Source organism: Nicotiana sylvestris, chromosome 5 (assembly GCF_000393655.2).
Source record: "Nicotiana sylvestris chromosome 5, ASM39365v2, whole genome shotgun sequence".
Taxonomy (NCBI): domain Eukaryota; kingdom Viridiplantae; phylum Streptophyta; class Magnoliopsida; order Solanales; family Solanaceae; genus Nicotiana; species Nicotiana sylvestris.
Genome location: NC_091061.1, coordinates 78,448,133 through 78,465,530, shown reverse-complemented (window position 1 = coordinate 78,465,530; position 17,398 = coordinate 78,448,133). Strand labels below are relative to the sequence as shown.

Sequence of the window (17,398 nt, the reverse complement as noted above, 5' to 3'; positions counted from 1 at the left end):
TACTCTACTCTTAGAAGCTAGCAGTACTTACATTCTTTCCCTTCTTATGGAACAATTGATGTTGAGGTTGCTTCTCTTATCCTTATGTTATCAATGTTGTTGGTACTTCCTGATTCTTATAAGATTCTTGATGAAGAGTTATTCCTAATAAGGTGTACAGAGAACATCGACCTTACGTCACTTAAAAAGGTTCAGAATATGATTCCAATGAGTCCTACATGCATTATATATACGTATCTATTTTACTCTACCAAGTCGTACTATAGTCGGTTGGGTACGACACACATTATGCAACCACTGATCAGTTGGGATTACCGAGCTTCACGTGGCCAGGTACGATTCTACCGAGCCTTATGATAGCCGGGTACGTTTTTACCGAGTCCTCTTTGAGGCCGGGTACGATATGATGATGATGATGCCCATAGAGGCGTATGCTTTTTAAAAGTTTATGTATATATATGTATTATGAATTTCATGTTAGTAGCCCTCAGAGGCACTTAGATGTTACAGGTTGTATCTCTTCTATCTCTCTTTACATTATTGTTCTTGTTTATGTTTTCTAGCCTTATATACTCAATACTTTATTCGTACTAACGTCCATTTTGCCTGAGGATGTTGCGCTTAATGCCAGCAGGTCTCGATTGATAGGTTGACAGTCCTCCAAGTAGGCAATTAGCTCTGCGGAAGGTGTTGGTGCATTCCACTTGCTCCGGAGTTACCTATTTGGTCAGTATACTTTGGATATGTATTGATTAGTATGGCGGGTCCCTGTCCCAACCTTTATGATATTATGTACTCTTATAGGCTTGTAGACAGATGTCAGGTGTATGGATACTTGTATGGCCTTGTCGGCTTATGTTTTGAGTTTACAAATGGACATGTCGACCTTATAGGCCTATATGTCACATGTATAAGTTTGCATATCATGTTGGGTCGTCATATGTTAAGTATTCCATTATGTTTCACTCTTGTTATCTCATGACGAGTTTTCTAGCTCATTTACCCATAATAGTATTATAAGAAAGATATGTTACGTTGGTACTCAGTTGAGTAAGGCACCGAGTGCCCGTCGCGGCCCCTTCGATTTGGGTCGTGACAAGGTATTATTTATTCATGATGGGATCGGGCTGCACACGCGCAATATGTTTATTTGATTTATGCCATGAATGGCTTATTATAGCGCTTGGGCTGAAGGAGCCCCTCCGAAGTCTGTACACCCCTAGTGAGCACAGGTAACTACTGAGTGCGAGTGCCGAGTGATTGTGAGGACTGAGTGACTGTGAGGATTGAGTGATTGACAGGAACCAGTGCAACCGAGAGTATGCATATGGTTTTATCACTTCATGGTATTACAGTTGGCATGCATACATTGACATGTAGGCGCAAAGATGTATTTTTCTCGTGTCATTTGATAATGAAACATCTTATCTGTTGTTGAAATATTTTGGAAAAAATCAAAATTTTACAAACCTACTCATATTTTGGTAATTTCGGTAAAAGAATTGGATTTTCACTAATATGCTTGAAAAGCATTCCTATTTTTTCGGAACTGTAAATGAATTGAGCATCTTATATATGAGTATTCCTTGTACCATTATTATTATTTTGTTATAAACTGTTGTTGGCTATTGGTGTTGGACTCTGACTTCTGTTCCAGCTCCTCACTATTTTCAACCTAAGATTAGGTTTGTTACTTATTGAATACATGGGCTCGGTTGTACTCATACTACACTTCTACACCTTGCGTGCAGATTTGGATGCTGACGTTGTTGTGAATGATGGGAGCTAGTATTGAAGGCGTACCCGCATTTCGGTTATAGCTGCCTCTTGTTCATGGCAGCTCTCGACTTATGAAAATTTTGTTTATGTATAATTCAGACAGATGATGTATTTATTTTACACTAGCTTTGTAAACTCTAAATCTTAGAAGCTCATGATTTATACTACCAATCCTTGGAAAATTCCTGTATAAAAACAATTGTATTATCATTTCTTTTCTTGATAAATCTCATTAATTCGGATAGTTGTTAATTGACTTACCTAGCGGGTTGGGTTAGGTGTCATCACGGCTCGTTGGATTTTAGGTCGTGACAATTAGTTATATACAAGAATCTAAATCTTTATAACTTAGAAATTGTTCGAGCTTGCCTTCTTAGTGATATTGATCTAGCTCTCTGTGAGATTCGACTCCGGACTCTTAGACCGGATTATATTTGCAACGACCGTTTATCTTTTTTAGAACTAGAATTGGGCGTGATCAGAGAACTATTAGTTACTTGCATGGCCATGATCAGTTAAAGGGATACGTTACTTCTCCTTTTTAATAAAATTTGTTTATTTGTCAAATGCTAAATTAGTTGGTGCCACAGTTTGACTTGCATGACTGCCACCAGTTTCAGTTACAATCAATATCTTTGAAGCAAATTCGTATTTTGAAAATCTCAGTTTGGATTTCTTCAATATATATCTTCAACCATCAAGTCGCATTGACCTCTATGTCTGACGTCACATGTCCAATCCATTATCTACCTCCCCATAGAAGTAAGAAAATATCATCCTGGACTAAACAATAAGAAATTAGAGGGGCTGGAACGAAGCAGTCTCGTGCATACGAAAGTTGTAGTTAAATTTAAGTCTTCTGGGCTTTGTTTCTTTTTCTTTTTCCCAGAAACGCTATAGTTGATATCTCAGTAGTTAAAGTCGACGCCTATCGTTACATTTCTAAATTCTCGGGGCCATTAATGAACTATAAAGCTTTATTAAACTTTTACTTTAAAAAGTTAAAACAATTACAGTATTGTGTAATTCAATCTGTCATAACAGGTTGTGCCTGCTTTATTGTCCAACTAATTCACTTGTACATTAACAAGGTAAAAAATTATTACACTACTGTATAATTTACTATGTCGTAACAGTTTGTCTACATTATTTTGCAAGTAGCTAATTTCATTTATTATGGATCGTTATATTTATGTGACATTTTATATTATCAGTGTATAGAAATTAAACATCAAAAAATTACTCCTTCCGTTTCAATTTAGATGAGATAATTTGACTCTGCACGGAGCTTAAAAAAATAATACTTTTATAATTTATGGTCTTAAAAGCTTAAGGGTAAAAGCTTTGCGGGACCATGTCATTTGTGTGATTATAAAAGCTTCTCTTTTTTTTTTTGTAATTAGAAATTTCCATTAATCACCATTGAATCTTTACAAATCAATAGTTGGCTTACAACTCAGCCCACTGTCCTATTTGCTCTATCTCTCCAAATTATACATATATCTGCTATACTCACCTCCTCTCTACTATCATTTACAATCAGAACTGAAATTTTTGTATAAGTTGCCTATTCTGATTTGTTGCTCTAACATTACATATGCATGCTATGTTCCTAGCTAACTCTTCAGCTTTCTTGCTTTGCTTTTCAAATATCGTATGATTTCTCTCATTCCATATCTCATGAATTGCTTCTGCATAAACCATCCTGAATACTCCTGCCTTACTTGATTTCCCTTTTGCATTCTCTGCTGCCCATTTCCGGTGCTGGTCCCATGAGGTTGCCCAGATTGGTTGCCTCTGCATCCATTTTAGCAATTTTGTCCAAACACTCTTAGCATACTCACATTCAATAAAGATATGCTTCCTGTTCTCATCATGTACTTTACACATAATACATTTCATGTCCACCTGCATCCCCCATTTGTTCAATATGTCACTGGTTAGCATCCTCTCTTGGAAGTATAGACACATTGTGAATTTAGCTTTTGCCCTTGCTTCATTTCCAAACATGAGCATTTTCCATTCTACTCTTGGCAATTGCCCCATCATAGCCAAATATAGTTGTCTGATTATGTTGTTGTTCTTCCTTAGCTGAATGTGAATTGTTGCCACTGAGTTTCTTGCCTCCACCATCTCTCTAACTAACCAGGAAGCCTGCTTTGGTATTGGCATATTAGATATCTGTTGGCCTTTTATATAGTATACATGTATTCATTTGATCCACATCTTATCCCCCTTGTTTGCTAGATCCCAGTAGTTCTTTGTTGTTGCTGCTTTATTCCATAGTTTGAGATTGATTAGGTTTAGTCCCCCAGCACTTTTGGGAGTACATATTTTATCCCATGTTACCAGAGATCTTGTTGTAATGACATTGACTCCTGACCACACATAGCTTCTGCAGTATGCTTCAATAGCCTTCAAGACCTTGCTAGGAATCAGAAACAGTTGAGAAATAAGTCTGAATACCAAATAAGACAGATTGCACTAATTGAATTCTTCCATCATATGAGAGTTTTTTTGCTATCCATGAAGAAATTTTTGCCGCTATTTTCTCAATAAGTGGTTGCCACTGGGCTATGGACATCTTCTTAGTGGTTAATGGAACTCCTAGGTTCTTAACTGGCAATATACCTCTAGAGTAACCAAATTTCTGCACTATCTCTTCACTTTCCAACTGACTAACACCTCCTTAGAAGATTAAACTCTATTCCTGGTTGGCTTTCAAGCTTGAAGCTGCATAAAAATGATTAAGATAGTATTGTAACTGAGTGATTGAGGCCATGTCACCCCTTGCAAAGAGCAGCAAATCATCCGCAAAACTCAGATGAGTTATGCCAAGCTTAGTACACCTTGGGTGATATTTGAATTCCCTTTCCTTCTTCAGTCCATTCAAACTTCTACTCAAGTACTCCATAGCAATTGCAAAGAGGAAAGGAGACATGGGATCTCCCTGTCTCAATCCCTTTGCAGCTGGGAATGGCTCAGTAGGTTCTCCATTGATGATAATTAAATAGGTCACATTCTTCATACAGGTAAGCACCCATTATTGAAACTTACTAGGGAACCCCAACTCAATCATTTCTTGTTCCAAGAATATCCATTCTACAGAATCATAAGCTTTGGTTAGATCAATCTTGATCATACACCTTGGGGAAGAATTCTTTTTGGTATATGCCTTCACAAGTTCATGAGATAAGATTATGTTATCTAATATTGTCCTTCCTGGAATGAATTCTACCTGAGCTTCACTTATCACACTAGCAATTACTCCCTGCAGTCTGCTTGCTAGTATTTTAGATATGATCTTATAGAGAACAGTACAACATGCAATAGGCCTGAATTCCCTTGCTATAGTTGGGCTATTCACTTTAGGAACAAGAGTAATTGTTGTACAGTTAATACCTTTGTATATTCTTCGAGTGATAAAGAACTTATGCACTGCTTGCACAATCTCCTGCTTCAATATAGGCAATGCTTTCTTGAAAAAACATGAATTATATCCATCAACCCCAGGAGCTTTATCCTCTTGTATAGCACATAGACCCTTATATACTTCATCTTTTGTCACTTCTGCAATCAAACTAAGCTGTTGTTCATGAGTAAGCTTAGGGTCATTCTTCATTATTTCTTTGTTAATTGCTGATAATGTCTTTGTAGAATCCCCCATCAGGTTTTTATAGAACCTTATAAACTCTTATTTAATGCTAACCTGATTATTAACCTTCCTTCCATCCTCTGTAGTCAGCTCTAATATATGTTTTCTATGGCTCCTCTCTTTTACAATAGCAGAAAAATACTTGGTATTGCCATCCCCCAGTTTAATCCATTTGACCCTTGATTTTTGCTTCAGAATACTCTCTTCAATTAGAGACCACTTCTCTAGTTGTTGGAGAGTTTGTCTCTCTTGCTCTAGCAGACTGTCACTATATTGGCTTTTGCATCTTTTGTTGGATTGTAACAAGGTCACTTCTTGCATTTTCAATTCTCTTGGTTATTCCCTTATATTCATCAGCATTTAGTCTCTTGAATAAAAGCTTCAGAGCTTTGAGCTTCTTCCATACATTCTCCATATCATCCCCTGCTAATCTTTTGTTCCATATGGACTTCACTATATTTCCAAATTCCTTATGATCTGTCCATACATTAAAGAATCTAAAGGGTGGTTTGATATTGGATCTCATAGATTTGATGTTCAGCAGCATAGGAAAGTGATCAGATATCAATGGCACATCATATTCAGTACATACATGCCCCCAGTTAGACATCCACAAGTCATTACCAAACACCCTATCAATTCTACTTAGTATCCTATCATCACCTTGTTATTTATTGGACCAGGTATAGTACTCTCCCTTCCATGCCAGTTCATTTAGAAACAGGTTATGAATACAGTCTGAGAAATCTACCATTTCACTCATTGCTACTAGATTGCCATACATTCTGTCTTGAGTATACAACATAGTATTAAAATCTCCACCAATTATCCAAGACTTTGTCACTTGTGTTGAAATATCATTTAGGTTACTCCACAGAGCTTTCCTTTGTTCAACTGTGTTGAAACCATACACTAGTGTAAGGCAAGCTTCAAATCCATCCCTTCTCCCCCTTACTGTGCAATGAATTAATTGAGCATCTATTTTTTCAACATCAATACAATATACCTTAGGATCCCATGTCAGCCAAATCCTCCCATTAATTGCATTTCGATAATTGTTCTGAATTGCCCAACCTGGTAGGATGTTTTTGAATACCCTATTGGCTCTGTTCTTCTTGACTCTAGTTTCCAAAAAAACAGCTAACTTTATTTGCTTATTCTGTACATATATCTTTAATTCTTTTTGTTTATATCTCTTATTTATTCCCCTCACATTCCATATCACCCAAGTCATTAAACTCTAATAGGTGGCCCACTATTTCCACCTGTGTACTCCCCTGTTCTATTCCTTCTCAGTATACTAGTAGCCAGAGCTGGGAACTCCCTGATACAACTCAGTTCACGGCTTTTTTGAGTGCTTTGTATCTCCCTTCCAGGTGTTTGATCTCCAATTCTTGCTAGAGACTGATGTGTTTGATCCATAGGCTATTGTGTTTGATCAATAGGCTGCTTGTCAGTTGTCTTTTCTACTTCTTGATCTGCTCCTACTACCACAGTAGGAAGATCATTTATCTCATTAGTCTTCTTAACTCTCCACTCTTGTACCACTTTCTCTGCTTGCTGAGGGCCTTCCTGTGCAACAAGTGGTGCAGCTGGTCTCCTTCTTCTTCTAGGTTGTTCATAGTGGTTTTGCTCATTCTCAACTGTCTTACAAGAGTAACCAATCTTCAGGCATTCTTCACAGAATTTTGGTTTCCAGTCATAGTCTATTGCTTGTTCAAACTGTCTTCCATCTGGTTCCCATACTGTGACACTTGTCGGCAATGCTCTAGTAACATTAATCTCAATTAACATCCAAGCATATGAGATCCTCTTTTGTTTTTAGGTGCATTCATCTACATACAATGGTTTGCCAATAACACTTGCAATTCTGCTCAAAGACTACCCTCCCCAGCAACTCATAGGTAGCTTAGGTAGTATCAACCACAGTGGAATTTTAGTTAGAAATTCTTTAGTAAAATCAAAATTAACAGTCCATGGCTTCAAAATAAGTGGCTTATTGTTCATTGTGTATGGACTCGAGTATAGTATCTCATTCATATCATTCATTGATTGAAACTTGACAATATAGTATCCTTCATCATGATAGAATACTTCCGGCTCTGAAACTTGATCCCAACTCTGTTTTAGAAATCTATACATGTAATTATAGTCTGGTGTTTCCCCAATTACATACACAATTAGAGCACATTTCCATTTCCTAACTTCCTTCTCCACATCCTCTTTCTCAAATTGTACCACTGTCTTACCTTCTACGATTTTAGGTGGTATGTAACTCAGTTTCAAACCATTTTCAGAGCTGCGATTACCTGCAAAGAGTGAAGTTCATGCTGCTTTCTCCCCTTTTTCCTCATTTACTAGTGCTAGATCTTGTGTTGACTTGCTCGTACTCGCTAGATCCTTGTTCGTACTCGCTAGATCTGCAGTTTTCTCAATTGATTTGTCACTTTGGCCATTTAAGATTGGACTAACACTCAGATCCAATCTCTTAGCTGCAGCTTGCTTCATTCCATCACTTGCATGCTGCTTCTATTGATTATCTTCCAATGGAACAGTAACATTCGCCATAGTAGCTACTGGAGTTTTCTCTAGTTGCAAGTTAGTTTCAGCTAGGTTTCTTCCCCCAGCTAAAGGTTGCAACCTTGGTCTTCCTCGAGGTCTACCTCTTCCCCGAGCCATATCCACGGTGGTCGGACGTCGTACTAACGTGCGCCGGAGAGCATTGGGTTAGAAGGAGAATTTTCTAGTTAATTTTTCTTTTCTTTGAATTATAAAAGCTTCTCATTAAGAGCAAAATGAGTACAATAACTAGTTTAAAGTTGAATTATTTTCGAATTTAGATATATATCATTTATTTTGGAATATAGTAAAATAAATTAGGCACTTTCAGAAATTAAACAAGAAAAGGAATTAAGTCCACAAAAAGAAACTAAAAGAGAAAAAAGAGGGGCAATGAATTTCTGCAGACATTGCAAAGCCCCATGTGCAAGTCTGTGACGATGTACCTGTAAAGCGTCAACACCAGACACCTCAGTAAAACACAGACACCTCAGTAAAACAAAGAAAACCCTACGACTTGATTACTTTTTATGGAACCCTACGACTTGATTACTTTTTATGGAAAACATGAATAAAGAAGCTAAGTTACTCTTCATGTACTTATGCGCCTGTTATTGCACCCACCAAATTCTGAAGTATTCCCTTCCATACCTTCTGATTTCCCTTCTTCAGTTCATTAATCCGCGTGAGAGGAGCTAGCAACGTTTTTCTAGACTTGCCAAAAGGAAGCCAAAGTCTTGATCAATAACCCATCCAATTATAGAATAAGCTTTGTTGGGGGTATCAATAAATTTCCACCGTATTTAGTTACATTCTCAATACCTATGCAAGAACCCACTTAAGTCAAAAGCTGTGTTCCATCAATTATCTTTTTAAAGAATTGAAGAAGACACAGTACTGAAAGAGAGCAGTCGCCGTGTATTCTGTAAGAACCTTCGGTATTAACTTGTGATGATGATAGGCCTTTTCAATATTCTGATAGATATTTTTGTTTTTTTTTTCCCATGATTTTGTAGGGGTTGTGATGAATAGGTGTTGTAGGTTGGTTAGTTGGCTGGCTTCTTTCTTAGCAATCCACTGTCATTTTATAGCTTTTGTAGTGCATATTTCTAATATTGCATACATGCAAATCTAAACAAAAGTAGCGAAAAAAGTGCCAAAAATTTCGGTTTGTGCAAAAAAGAATGACACATTCTCATATTTGAAAATAATTTATCTTTAGATAATAATTTATAGTCACACAAATATATGTGCATCATTTTACACTACACGTTCAAAAGTCTTCTCTTATTTGTTAAATTCCCAGTTAAATAAGTTCATATAAATTGAAACAGAGAAAATATAATACCATGTTTAGCCAAACTTTAAAAATCAGCTTATTTTGAGAAGTATTTTTTTTTAAAGTACTTTTTACAAAAGTACTTTCAGCGAGAAACAATTTGTGTTTGGTTAATTAATTTGAAAAGCTCTTCTATGCAACAATTGTTGTTTGGCCAAGCTTTTAAATAGTATTTCTATGTGTATTTTTCTCAAAAGTGCTTTTGGAGAAAAACTAATTTTTTCTACTTCTCCAAAAATGCTTTTGCTTCTACTCAAAAACACTTTTTTCCAAGTTTGGTGAAATACTTCAACTTTAGAAGAAAAAAAATACTTTTTTGAAAGAAAAAAAAGTGTTTTTGGCTTTGGAGAAGGTTGGCCAAATAGACAATAAGTTACATAGAGAGGAAAATTGAGGTTTGTCCAATTTACAATATTATTTAAAGTTGATGTTGGAACTTTATTAGAAACCAATTAATTAGGGGATAATTTAAAGGATTTAACTTATAGGATAATTTTACACTATTAAGATAATTTAGTTTTTACTAGTATGCTGTTTTTCTTATTTAATTTCCAGATTTCTAACTACGCTTATTCTGAGCAGTTAACTTTAGATGAGGCAAAAGTATAAAAATTAAACTCTATTTAAAATGGAACTACAAGTCAAGTAACCATTCAATTTATATATACTCCCATGCGGTAAAAAGGTTAATGCTTATTATTATTTAGGCGTCGTTCTTTAGCTGTTATTTCTGGGGTGGGATTAAATGTCAGTGAATCAGTGGTGGGTGGAGTGATTTGTTTCCGATTAGATAGAGTGATGGGGTGCGTAAGGTGGTTTGTGGTGATGGAGAAGATTTAATTATTGAGGAATTTTAATGGTTAATTTGTAACTAATTAGTGTATAAATAAGAAAGAAAAAGGAAAATTTGTGAGTAAACAAAAACAAAGGAAAAATAATAAAAATAAAAATTTAGAAGATTTTTGACATGAAGTTGAGGCGGCCCTATCGTGATGTAAAGCACCTCACACTGTGAGACTAGTATTATATTCTCACGTGGCATTAGTTCATTTTAAATTAGAACGGGGAAGAGGGGGAGTAAAAGATCACTGATATAGTTAAAATATGTAACTATGCATTTGAGTCAAGTTTAGGGTACAACTTATGTATTTTCCCTTTTACTTTTGGAAGTTTAGGAGGGAGGCGATGGGTTGCGTTACAATGAAGTGATCGATCAAGTTCTTCTAATGACGACTCGGATGTTTGCCCCATAATTTTGATGTGAAATTAATTACACGCATAAGAAATTAAAATTAGAGGTTCGTAATTGGACAATCCAAAAAAATAATAAAAGGGAAAAAGAAGGTCATTTCTTTGAGATATGGTTCGCAAAATCTTATCTAACAGAGACAATAAATTATATTGATAACAAGTGAACACATAAAAGATCTGAATGACTTGCCCAATCATCATACTAAAATTTTGTCTACTAAATTCTAAAACCAGCTAATAAAAATATGATGAGATGAAAAGAGATAGATTAGTCATGTTTCTTGGTTCCTAAATTAAACCTAGCGTAAGTAATTGCTTGGCTGGTGGATCACCTATAGCTAGCCTGAGTTCAAGATCAATATCCTCCATGGAACTGGTCGTGATCCCCACTTTATAATCTGAAGTAGTGAAACTATATTTTTCATGACTCGAACATGGTTTATGGAGCATAGGCAATGATGAAACCATGCAGCTTTTTTGTCTCTTTGAAGCTGATACGCCTACTGACGAAGAATTTCCATCATCATCCAACAAAATAAACTTTTTGTATCTACTCAAATCTTGATTAGTACTGGAAGATGATGACATGATCTTTTGCCCAGCTGCTAATTCCTTGATTTCAGGAGAATAAGCAAGATGAGAGAATTTTGAAGAAAGAGTTAAAGAAGCACTTTTCGAATTTCTAGCTGGGGATTGTTTTGAAAAACTTTGGGAAAGAGCTTCGTTTTGTGGGTTAAGGGATTGCTTGAGTCTGGCTCTATCCCCTCTGTGGACATTCATGTGACCACCTAAAGCTTGAGCACACCTGAATTCTCTCTTACAAAAGCTACATGAATAACATCTTGGAGGCCATATAAAGCCAGCTCCCAGAGGAATTGTTTTGCCCTTCATCCACATTGAGTACTGTGATGCATATTCATCCATTTTACTAGCTACTTGTTTAGGGAATTAAGGAGAAGAAATTACATTTCATGCGATATAAATATTACTCCAGTAGTTATATATATAATGGACAGTTGTGTTGGAGTAATTAAAGGGGTGATGGTAAATATACAAGTTCAAATTGAATGCATCAAAGCTACTGACGGATGTCTAGGAGGATTGATTGGATTATTAGAAGAAAGACAAGAATATATACTAGAGATAAAAAGCTTTGATATTTTTATTTAAAAAGAAAATACTGATGAAAAGTCTTCTTTCGTGGTATTAGAAGGTTCAGTCTAATAGCTATCATTTTGGCCTTTCTAGTGTTTTGGAATTTAGCCTGCTTTCTGGATATCTCTTAATGAATTACTCATACTTATTTTGACAATTCCTCAATGGGGTCATTTGATGGTCAGTTCATGAGACTATCGTACATTTGGGTACTCCTACAGGATATAGATATGCATTCTTCCTCAAGAAAGCAAAAGGGTATTGAAAAAAAAAAAGACAAATTACTTAAAAACTTGTTTTGAGTTCTTGCTTAATCGTACTGATTGACTGATTAAGTCAATGTAAAAAAATTTAAGTCATTCGATTATTAGAAATTATGTAGTAAAGCATATTTATGTTGTTGTAACACAAAAGTTACTTAACTATGTCTATAACACTTAAAAAGTAGGGAAAACTACCCTATATTCCTACATAATCAAAAGTAATTACCCGTAATTACCCATTTAAAAACAATTACATCAAATAGCTATTCTATTACAACTAATTAACCGCCTAGCCTAATACATAATTAGCTTTCCTTTGTTATCACCCCATCAATTCTCGCTGCTGCCGCCACCATTTCTCAAGGAGAAGCAACAAACACTTTTAAGAAATTTCAAAATTAATTTTCCTCTTTTACTCCATGAAAAATCCAATTCTGATTCGGAAGTTCAATCACAAAAGATATAGCATTTGTATGTTGTTTGTATGGTACCTTTTTCTTGCTGCCATCACCCACTTTTCCATTTGTGCTCCATAATTCATTTTATCTCCTAAAAGTAAAACAAAAAATATTACGTACTATCTAACTAAGAATTGAATTTTCATGTGTGTTTGAAGTGTTTGCTGTTGGAATTTATTGGTATTGTTCTTTAATGTGTAGATTATGATGTTAATGCTAATTTGATTCGATTCTGATTGGGTATGTTCGAAATATTAATTGAAGGATGTGACTATATTCCGAGTCAATTTGGTGGAGTTTAGAGTAGATTTTTAAATTTTGGGTTGAAATTGAGTTGAACTAGCAAAGAAGACCGATTTATATTGTATCCCAAAATAGTATATTGTATACTGTATTGGTATATAATAATTTATTCAAGAGTATATAATTAACTACAATAGTATACTACTAATTTTTTTATGTACTATTCTAGTAGCCAGTGCACTCGTGATACCAGGTTTAAGGATTTGTAATAGATGTTTGGCTGGTTTAGCTTCCGTATTTACACTTTAGATTATTTCAGTTATTTCAGTTCTCTCTTAGTTTTATCATTTAAATTGTTAAAAGAAATAAATTATTCTAATGTTGGCTTGCCTAGCGAGTGAAATATTATGCGCCATCACGGTCACAAAGGTAGGAATTCCGGGTCGTGACAAGTTAGTATCAGAGCCCTAGGTTATATAGGTCTCACGAGTCACGAGCAAACTTATTAGAGTCTGGAGGATCGGTACGGAGACGTCTGTACTTTATCTTCCAAAGGCTATGGAGTTAGGAACAATTTCACTTTTATTCTTCTCTGTTGTGCGATTTATATTCTATCATTGCTAATTGAATCCCTCTATTATGTTCTCTCGCAGATGGTGAGAACACGCACTGCATCTTCAGCCGAGCAGCAACCAGAGCCCTAGTGGAAGCTCCTACAAGGGGCATAGGCCGGGGTAGAGGCAGAGCTCATCCTAGAGCTCGAGCAGCATCACCAGCAATGGAGCCTCAGCATCACCAGCATCACCAGTTGGGGTAGTTAAGCCAGGTATTGCGCCACAGGCTAGTGATGGATCAGCTATGTCTTTCGAGGCTTTATGGAGATTGGATAGGTTTACTTAAGCTCTTTCCAGTTCACTTCAGTGGTGCATTGTTAGAGGACCCCCAAGACTATCTTGATAGCTGTCATGAGTTGCTACAGAACATGGGGATAGTGGAGACCAATGGGGTCGATTTTGCTCCATTTCGGTAATCAGGTTCCACCAAGAAATGGTGGAAGGATTATATGTTGACCAGACTAGCTGGGTCACCTTCTCTTACTTGGGACTAGTTCTCTCAGCTATTTCTTGAGAAGTTCCTTTTTGTCACTCAGAGAGAGAGAGCTACCGCAGGCAGTTCGAACGCCTTCAGCATGGTGGTATAATTGTCACCCAGTATGAGACATGCTTTATGGACTTAGCCTGTCATGCTATTCTTTTGCTTCCTACCGAGAGAGAGAGAGAGAGAGAGAGAGAGAGAGAGAGAGATAGGGTGACAAGGTTTATTGAGGGAATCGCTCATCCTATCAAGTTTCAGATGGCCAAGGAGACAGAAATGAGATTTCTTTTCACACGGCTGCTAATATTGCCAGGCGGATCGAGGAGGTTCTTTCACAGCAGAGAGGGCAGGGGTCAGATAAGAGGCCTCGTCATTCTGGTGGTTTTAGTGGTGCCTCAACTGGAGGCAGGGCTACTTTTGGTAGGTTCCATCCTCCTAGACCATATCAGTCAGCGCTTCAGGCATCCTATAGTACTTCAAGGAGTCGTGGTACTTATGTGCCTCATTCTGGGCAGCCAGCCTACAATGTACCGCTAGCTTCTATCACTGCACCTCCTATTCAGAGTTACTACTGTGGTAATCCATCTCGTTCAGGCAAATCTCAGTTTCAGTAGCCACAGTATCAGGATGGGTGTTATGAGTGCGGTGGTTTTGGGCATATCAGGAGGACTTGTCCGAGATTATTCAGTGGCACGTCATAGCAGATTTCTCGTGCTATAGTTTCAGCACCAGTTGCATCACTGCCCGCTCATCCAGCTAGAAGTAGGGGCTAGGGAGCTAGAGGTAGAGGTCAGACCACTAGAGGTAGAGGTCAGGTTGTTAGAGGTAGAAGTCAGGCCACTAGAGGTGGAGGTCATCCAGCAGGAGGTCGTCCTAGATATGTAGTTTAGAGTAGTGGGGCCCAGCCCCGATGCTATGCCTTTCCAGCCAGGCCAGAGGCTGAGTCATCTAACGTGGTTATTACAGGTACGATTTCAGTTTCCAGTAGAGATGCCTCAGTTCTATTTGATTCGGGTTTACTTATTCATACATGTCGTCCTATTTTGCTTCATATTTGGTTATGCCTCGTGATTCTTTGAGTGCCTCTATGCATGTGTCCACACCTTTGGGAGATTCTATTGTGGTAGATCGTGTCTATCGTTCATGTGTGGTTAATATTGGGGTTCTTGAGACTAGTGCAGATCTCCTACTTCTCGATATGGTTGATTTTGATGTCACTCTAGGGATGGATTGGTTATTATCTTATCATGCTATATTGGACTATCACGCCAAAACACTAACCTTAGCCTCGTCGGGGTTGCCTCGATTAGAATGGAGAGGGACTCCTAGTCATTCTACCTGCAGGGTTATTTTCTATGTGAAGGCTCGGCGTATGGTCGAGAAGGGTTATCTAGCTTATTTGGCTTATGTCCGCGATTCTAGTACGGAGGTTCCTTCCATGGATTCTGTACCAGTTGTTCGAGAATTTCCATAGGTATTTCTTGCAGACTTGCTGGGGATGCCACCCGACAGGGATATTGACTTCTGTATTGATTTAGCTCCAGGGCACTTAGCCCATTTCTATTCCTCCATATCATATGGCCCCAATAGAGTTGAAAGAATTGAAGGAGCTGTTGCAAGATTTGCTTGATAAGGGCTTCATTAGACCTAGTGTCTCGCCCCGCGGTGCGCTTGTGTTGTTTGTGAAGAAGAAGAAGAATGGAATGATGAGGATGTGCATAGATTATCGGTAGTTGAACAAAGTCACTATCATGAACAAGTATCCATTGCCGAGGATTGATGACTTATTTGATCAGCTTCAGGGTGCCAAGGTATTTTCAAAGATTGACTTGAGGTTTGGTTACCATCAGTTGAGGATTACGGCATCTGATGTCCTTAAGATAGCTTTTTAGACTCGGTATGGCCATTATGAGTTTCTAGTGATGTAATTTAGGCTGACAAATGCCCCAGCAGCATTTATGGATTTGATAAACCGGGTGTTCAAGCCCTATTTGTATTCCTTTGTGATTGTGTTTATTGATGATATCTTGATCTACTCCCAAAGTTGAGAGAAGCATGAGTAGCATCTTCGGATCATTCTTCAGACCCTGAGAGATAGCCAGTTATATGCTAAGTTTTCAAAATACGAGATTTGGTTAAGCTCAGCTGCTTTCTTGGGGCACGTTGTATCGGCGGAGAACATTCAGGTGGATCCTAAGAAGATTGAGGCAGTTCAGAACTGGCCTAGACCCATTTCAGTTATAGAGATTCGGAGCTTCTTGGGATTGGAAGGTTATTACCGTCGATTTGTGGAAGGGTTTTCATTTATGGAAGCCTCGTTGACCGCTTGACCCCGAAGGGTGCCCCGTTCAAATGGTCAGACAAATGTGAGGCGAGCTTTCAGAAGCTCAAGACTACTTTGACTACGGCGCCGTTGTTGGTGTTGCCCACAAGTTCATGGCCTTATACAGTATATTGTGATGCATCTCACATTGGACTTGGTGCAATACTGATGCAGGGTGGCAAGGTGATTGCATATGCGTCACGGAAGCTGAAGGTTCACGAGAAGAATTACCCTATTCATGACTTAGAGTTAGCAGCAATTTTTCATGTGCTGAAGATCTGGAGGCACTATATTTACGGTGTGTCGTATGAGGTATTCACGGATCATCCGAGTTTGCAGTATTTGTTCAAGCAAAAGGAGCTTAATTTGAGATAGAGAATGTGGTTGGATCTATTGAAAGACTATGATATCACCATCTTGTATCATCCCGGGAAGGCCAATGTGGTAGCCGATGCTCTGAGTAGAAAGTCGGTGAGTATGGGCAGCATTGCGTACATTCAAGTCGGTGAGAGGCCGCTTGCATGAGGTTGGATGATTTTGAGCCTAGTCGTGTTCTAGCTTGTACCGTCGCTCGGTCTTCATTGTTTGAGCGCACCAGGGAGAGAAAGTATGATGATACTCATTTGCTTGTCATTAGGGACACAGTGCGGCACGAAGATGCCAAGAAGATTACGGTTGGAGATGATGGAGTTTTGAGGATGCAGGGTAGTGTTTGTGTGCCTAATGTGGATGGACTTCGTGAGTTAATTCTAGAGGAAGCTCACAATTCCCGGTATTCAATTCAACCGGGAACCACCAAAATGTATCAGGACTTACGGCAGCATTATTGGTGAGGAGAATGAATAAGGACATAGTGGCATATGTAGCTCGGTGTCTAAATTGTCAACAAGTAAAGTACGAGCATTAGAGACCCGGTGGTTTGCTTCAGAAGATAGAGATTCCTGAGTGGAAGTGGGAGCTTATCACTATGGATTTCATTGTTAGACTCCCACGAACTCAGAGGAAGTTCGATGCAGTTTGGGTTATTGTGGATAGGCTGACCAAGTCAGTGCACTTCATTCATGTGGTAGTTATCTATTCTTTAGAGCAATTGGAAGAGATTTATATCTACTAGATCGTTCTTCTTCATAGTGTGCTCGTGTCTATCATTTCTAAACGAGGTACATAGTTCACCTCGCACTTTTGGAAGTCAGTACGACGTGAGTTTGGCACGCAGGTTGAGTTAAGCATAGCATTTCATCCTCAAACGGACGGAGAGTCCGACGACACTATTCAAAT

General features: G+C 37.9%; 3 protein-coding genes across 3 annotated transcripts; all 3 read right to left on the bottom strand.

The window, feature by feature from the left end:
• Nucleotides 1-3,318: 3,318 nt before the first annotated feature.
• Nucleotides 3,319-3,951, bottom strand: LOC104217219 (uncharacterized). Its single transcript, XM_009767407.1, has one exon. It carries the CDS (start codon nt 3,949-3,951, stop codon nt 3,319-3,321), a length of 633 nt encoding a protein of 210 aa, XP_009765709.1.
• Nucleotides 3,952-5,702: 1,751 nt separating this feature from the next.
• LOC138868874 (uncharacterized) lies at nt 5,703-6,668 on the bottom strand. Its single transcript, XM_070146450.1, has 2 exons — nt 6,170-6,668; nt 5,703-5,911 (listed from the first exon to the last, which is right to left on the bottom strand). The coding sequence occupies exons 1-2, from the start codon at nt 6,666-6,668 to the stop codon at nt 5,703-5,705; spliced, it is 708 nt and encodes a 235-aa protein (XP_070002551.1).
• Nucleotides 6,669-10,871: 4,203 nt separating this feature from the next.
• On the bottom strand, nt 10,872-11,507 carry LOC104217218 (transcriptional regulator SUPERMAN-like). Its single transcript, XM_009767406.1, has one exon. It carries the CDS (start codon nt 11,505-11,507, stop codon nt 10,872-10,874), a length of 636 nt encoding a protein of 211 aa, XP_009765708.1.
• Nucleotides 11,508-17,398: the final 5,891 nt, after the last annotated feature.

What these genes read in the sequence shown, in the direction of transcription:
- LOC104217218 (XM_009767406.1), bottom strand. Translation starts at nt 11,507, where the DNA reads ATGGATGAATATGCATCACAGTACTCAATGTGGATGAAGGGCAAAACA.
- LOC104217219 (XM_009767407.1), bottom strand. Translation starts at nt 3,951, where the DNA reads ATGCCAATACCAAAGCAGGCTTCCTGGTTAGTTAGAGAGATGGTGGAG.
- LOC138868874 (XM_070146450.1), bottom strand. Translation starts at nt 6,668, where the DNA reads ATGACTTGGGTGATATGGAATGTGAGGGGAATAAATAAGAGATATAAA. An exon ending in AATGGTAGATTTCTCAGACT is followed by an intron (nt 5,912 to 6,169) that starts GTATTCATAACC and finishes ATGTATGGACAG; the next exon opens with ATCATAAGGAATTTGGAAAT.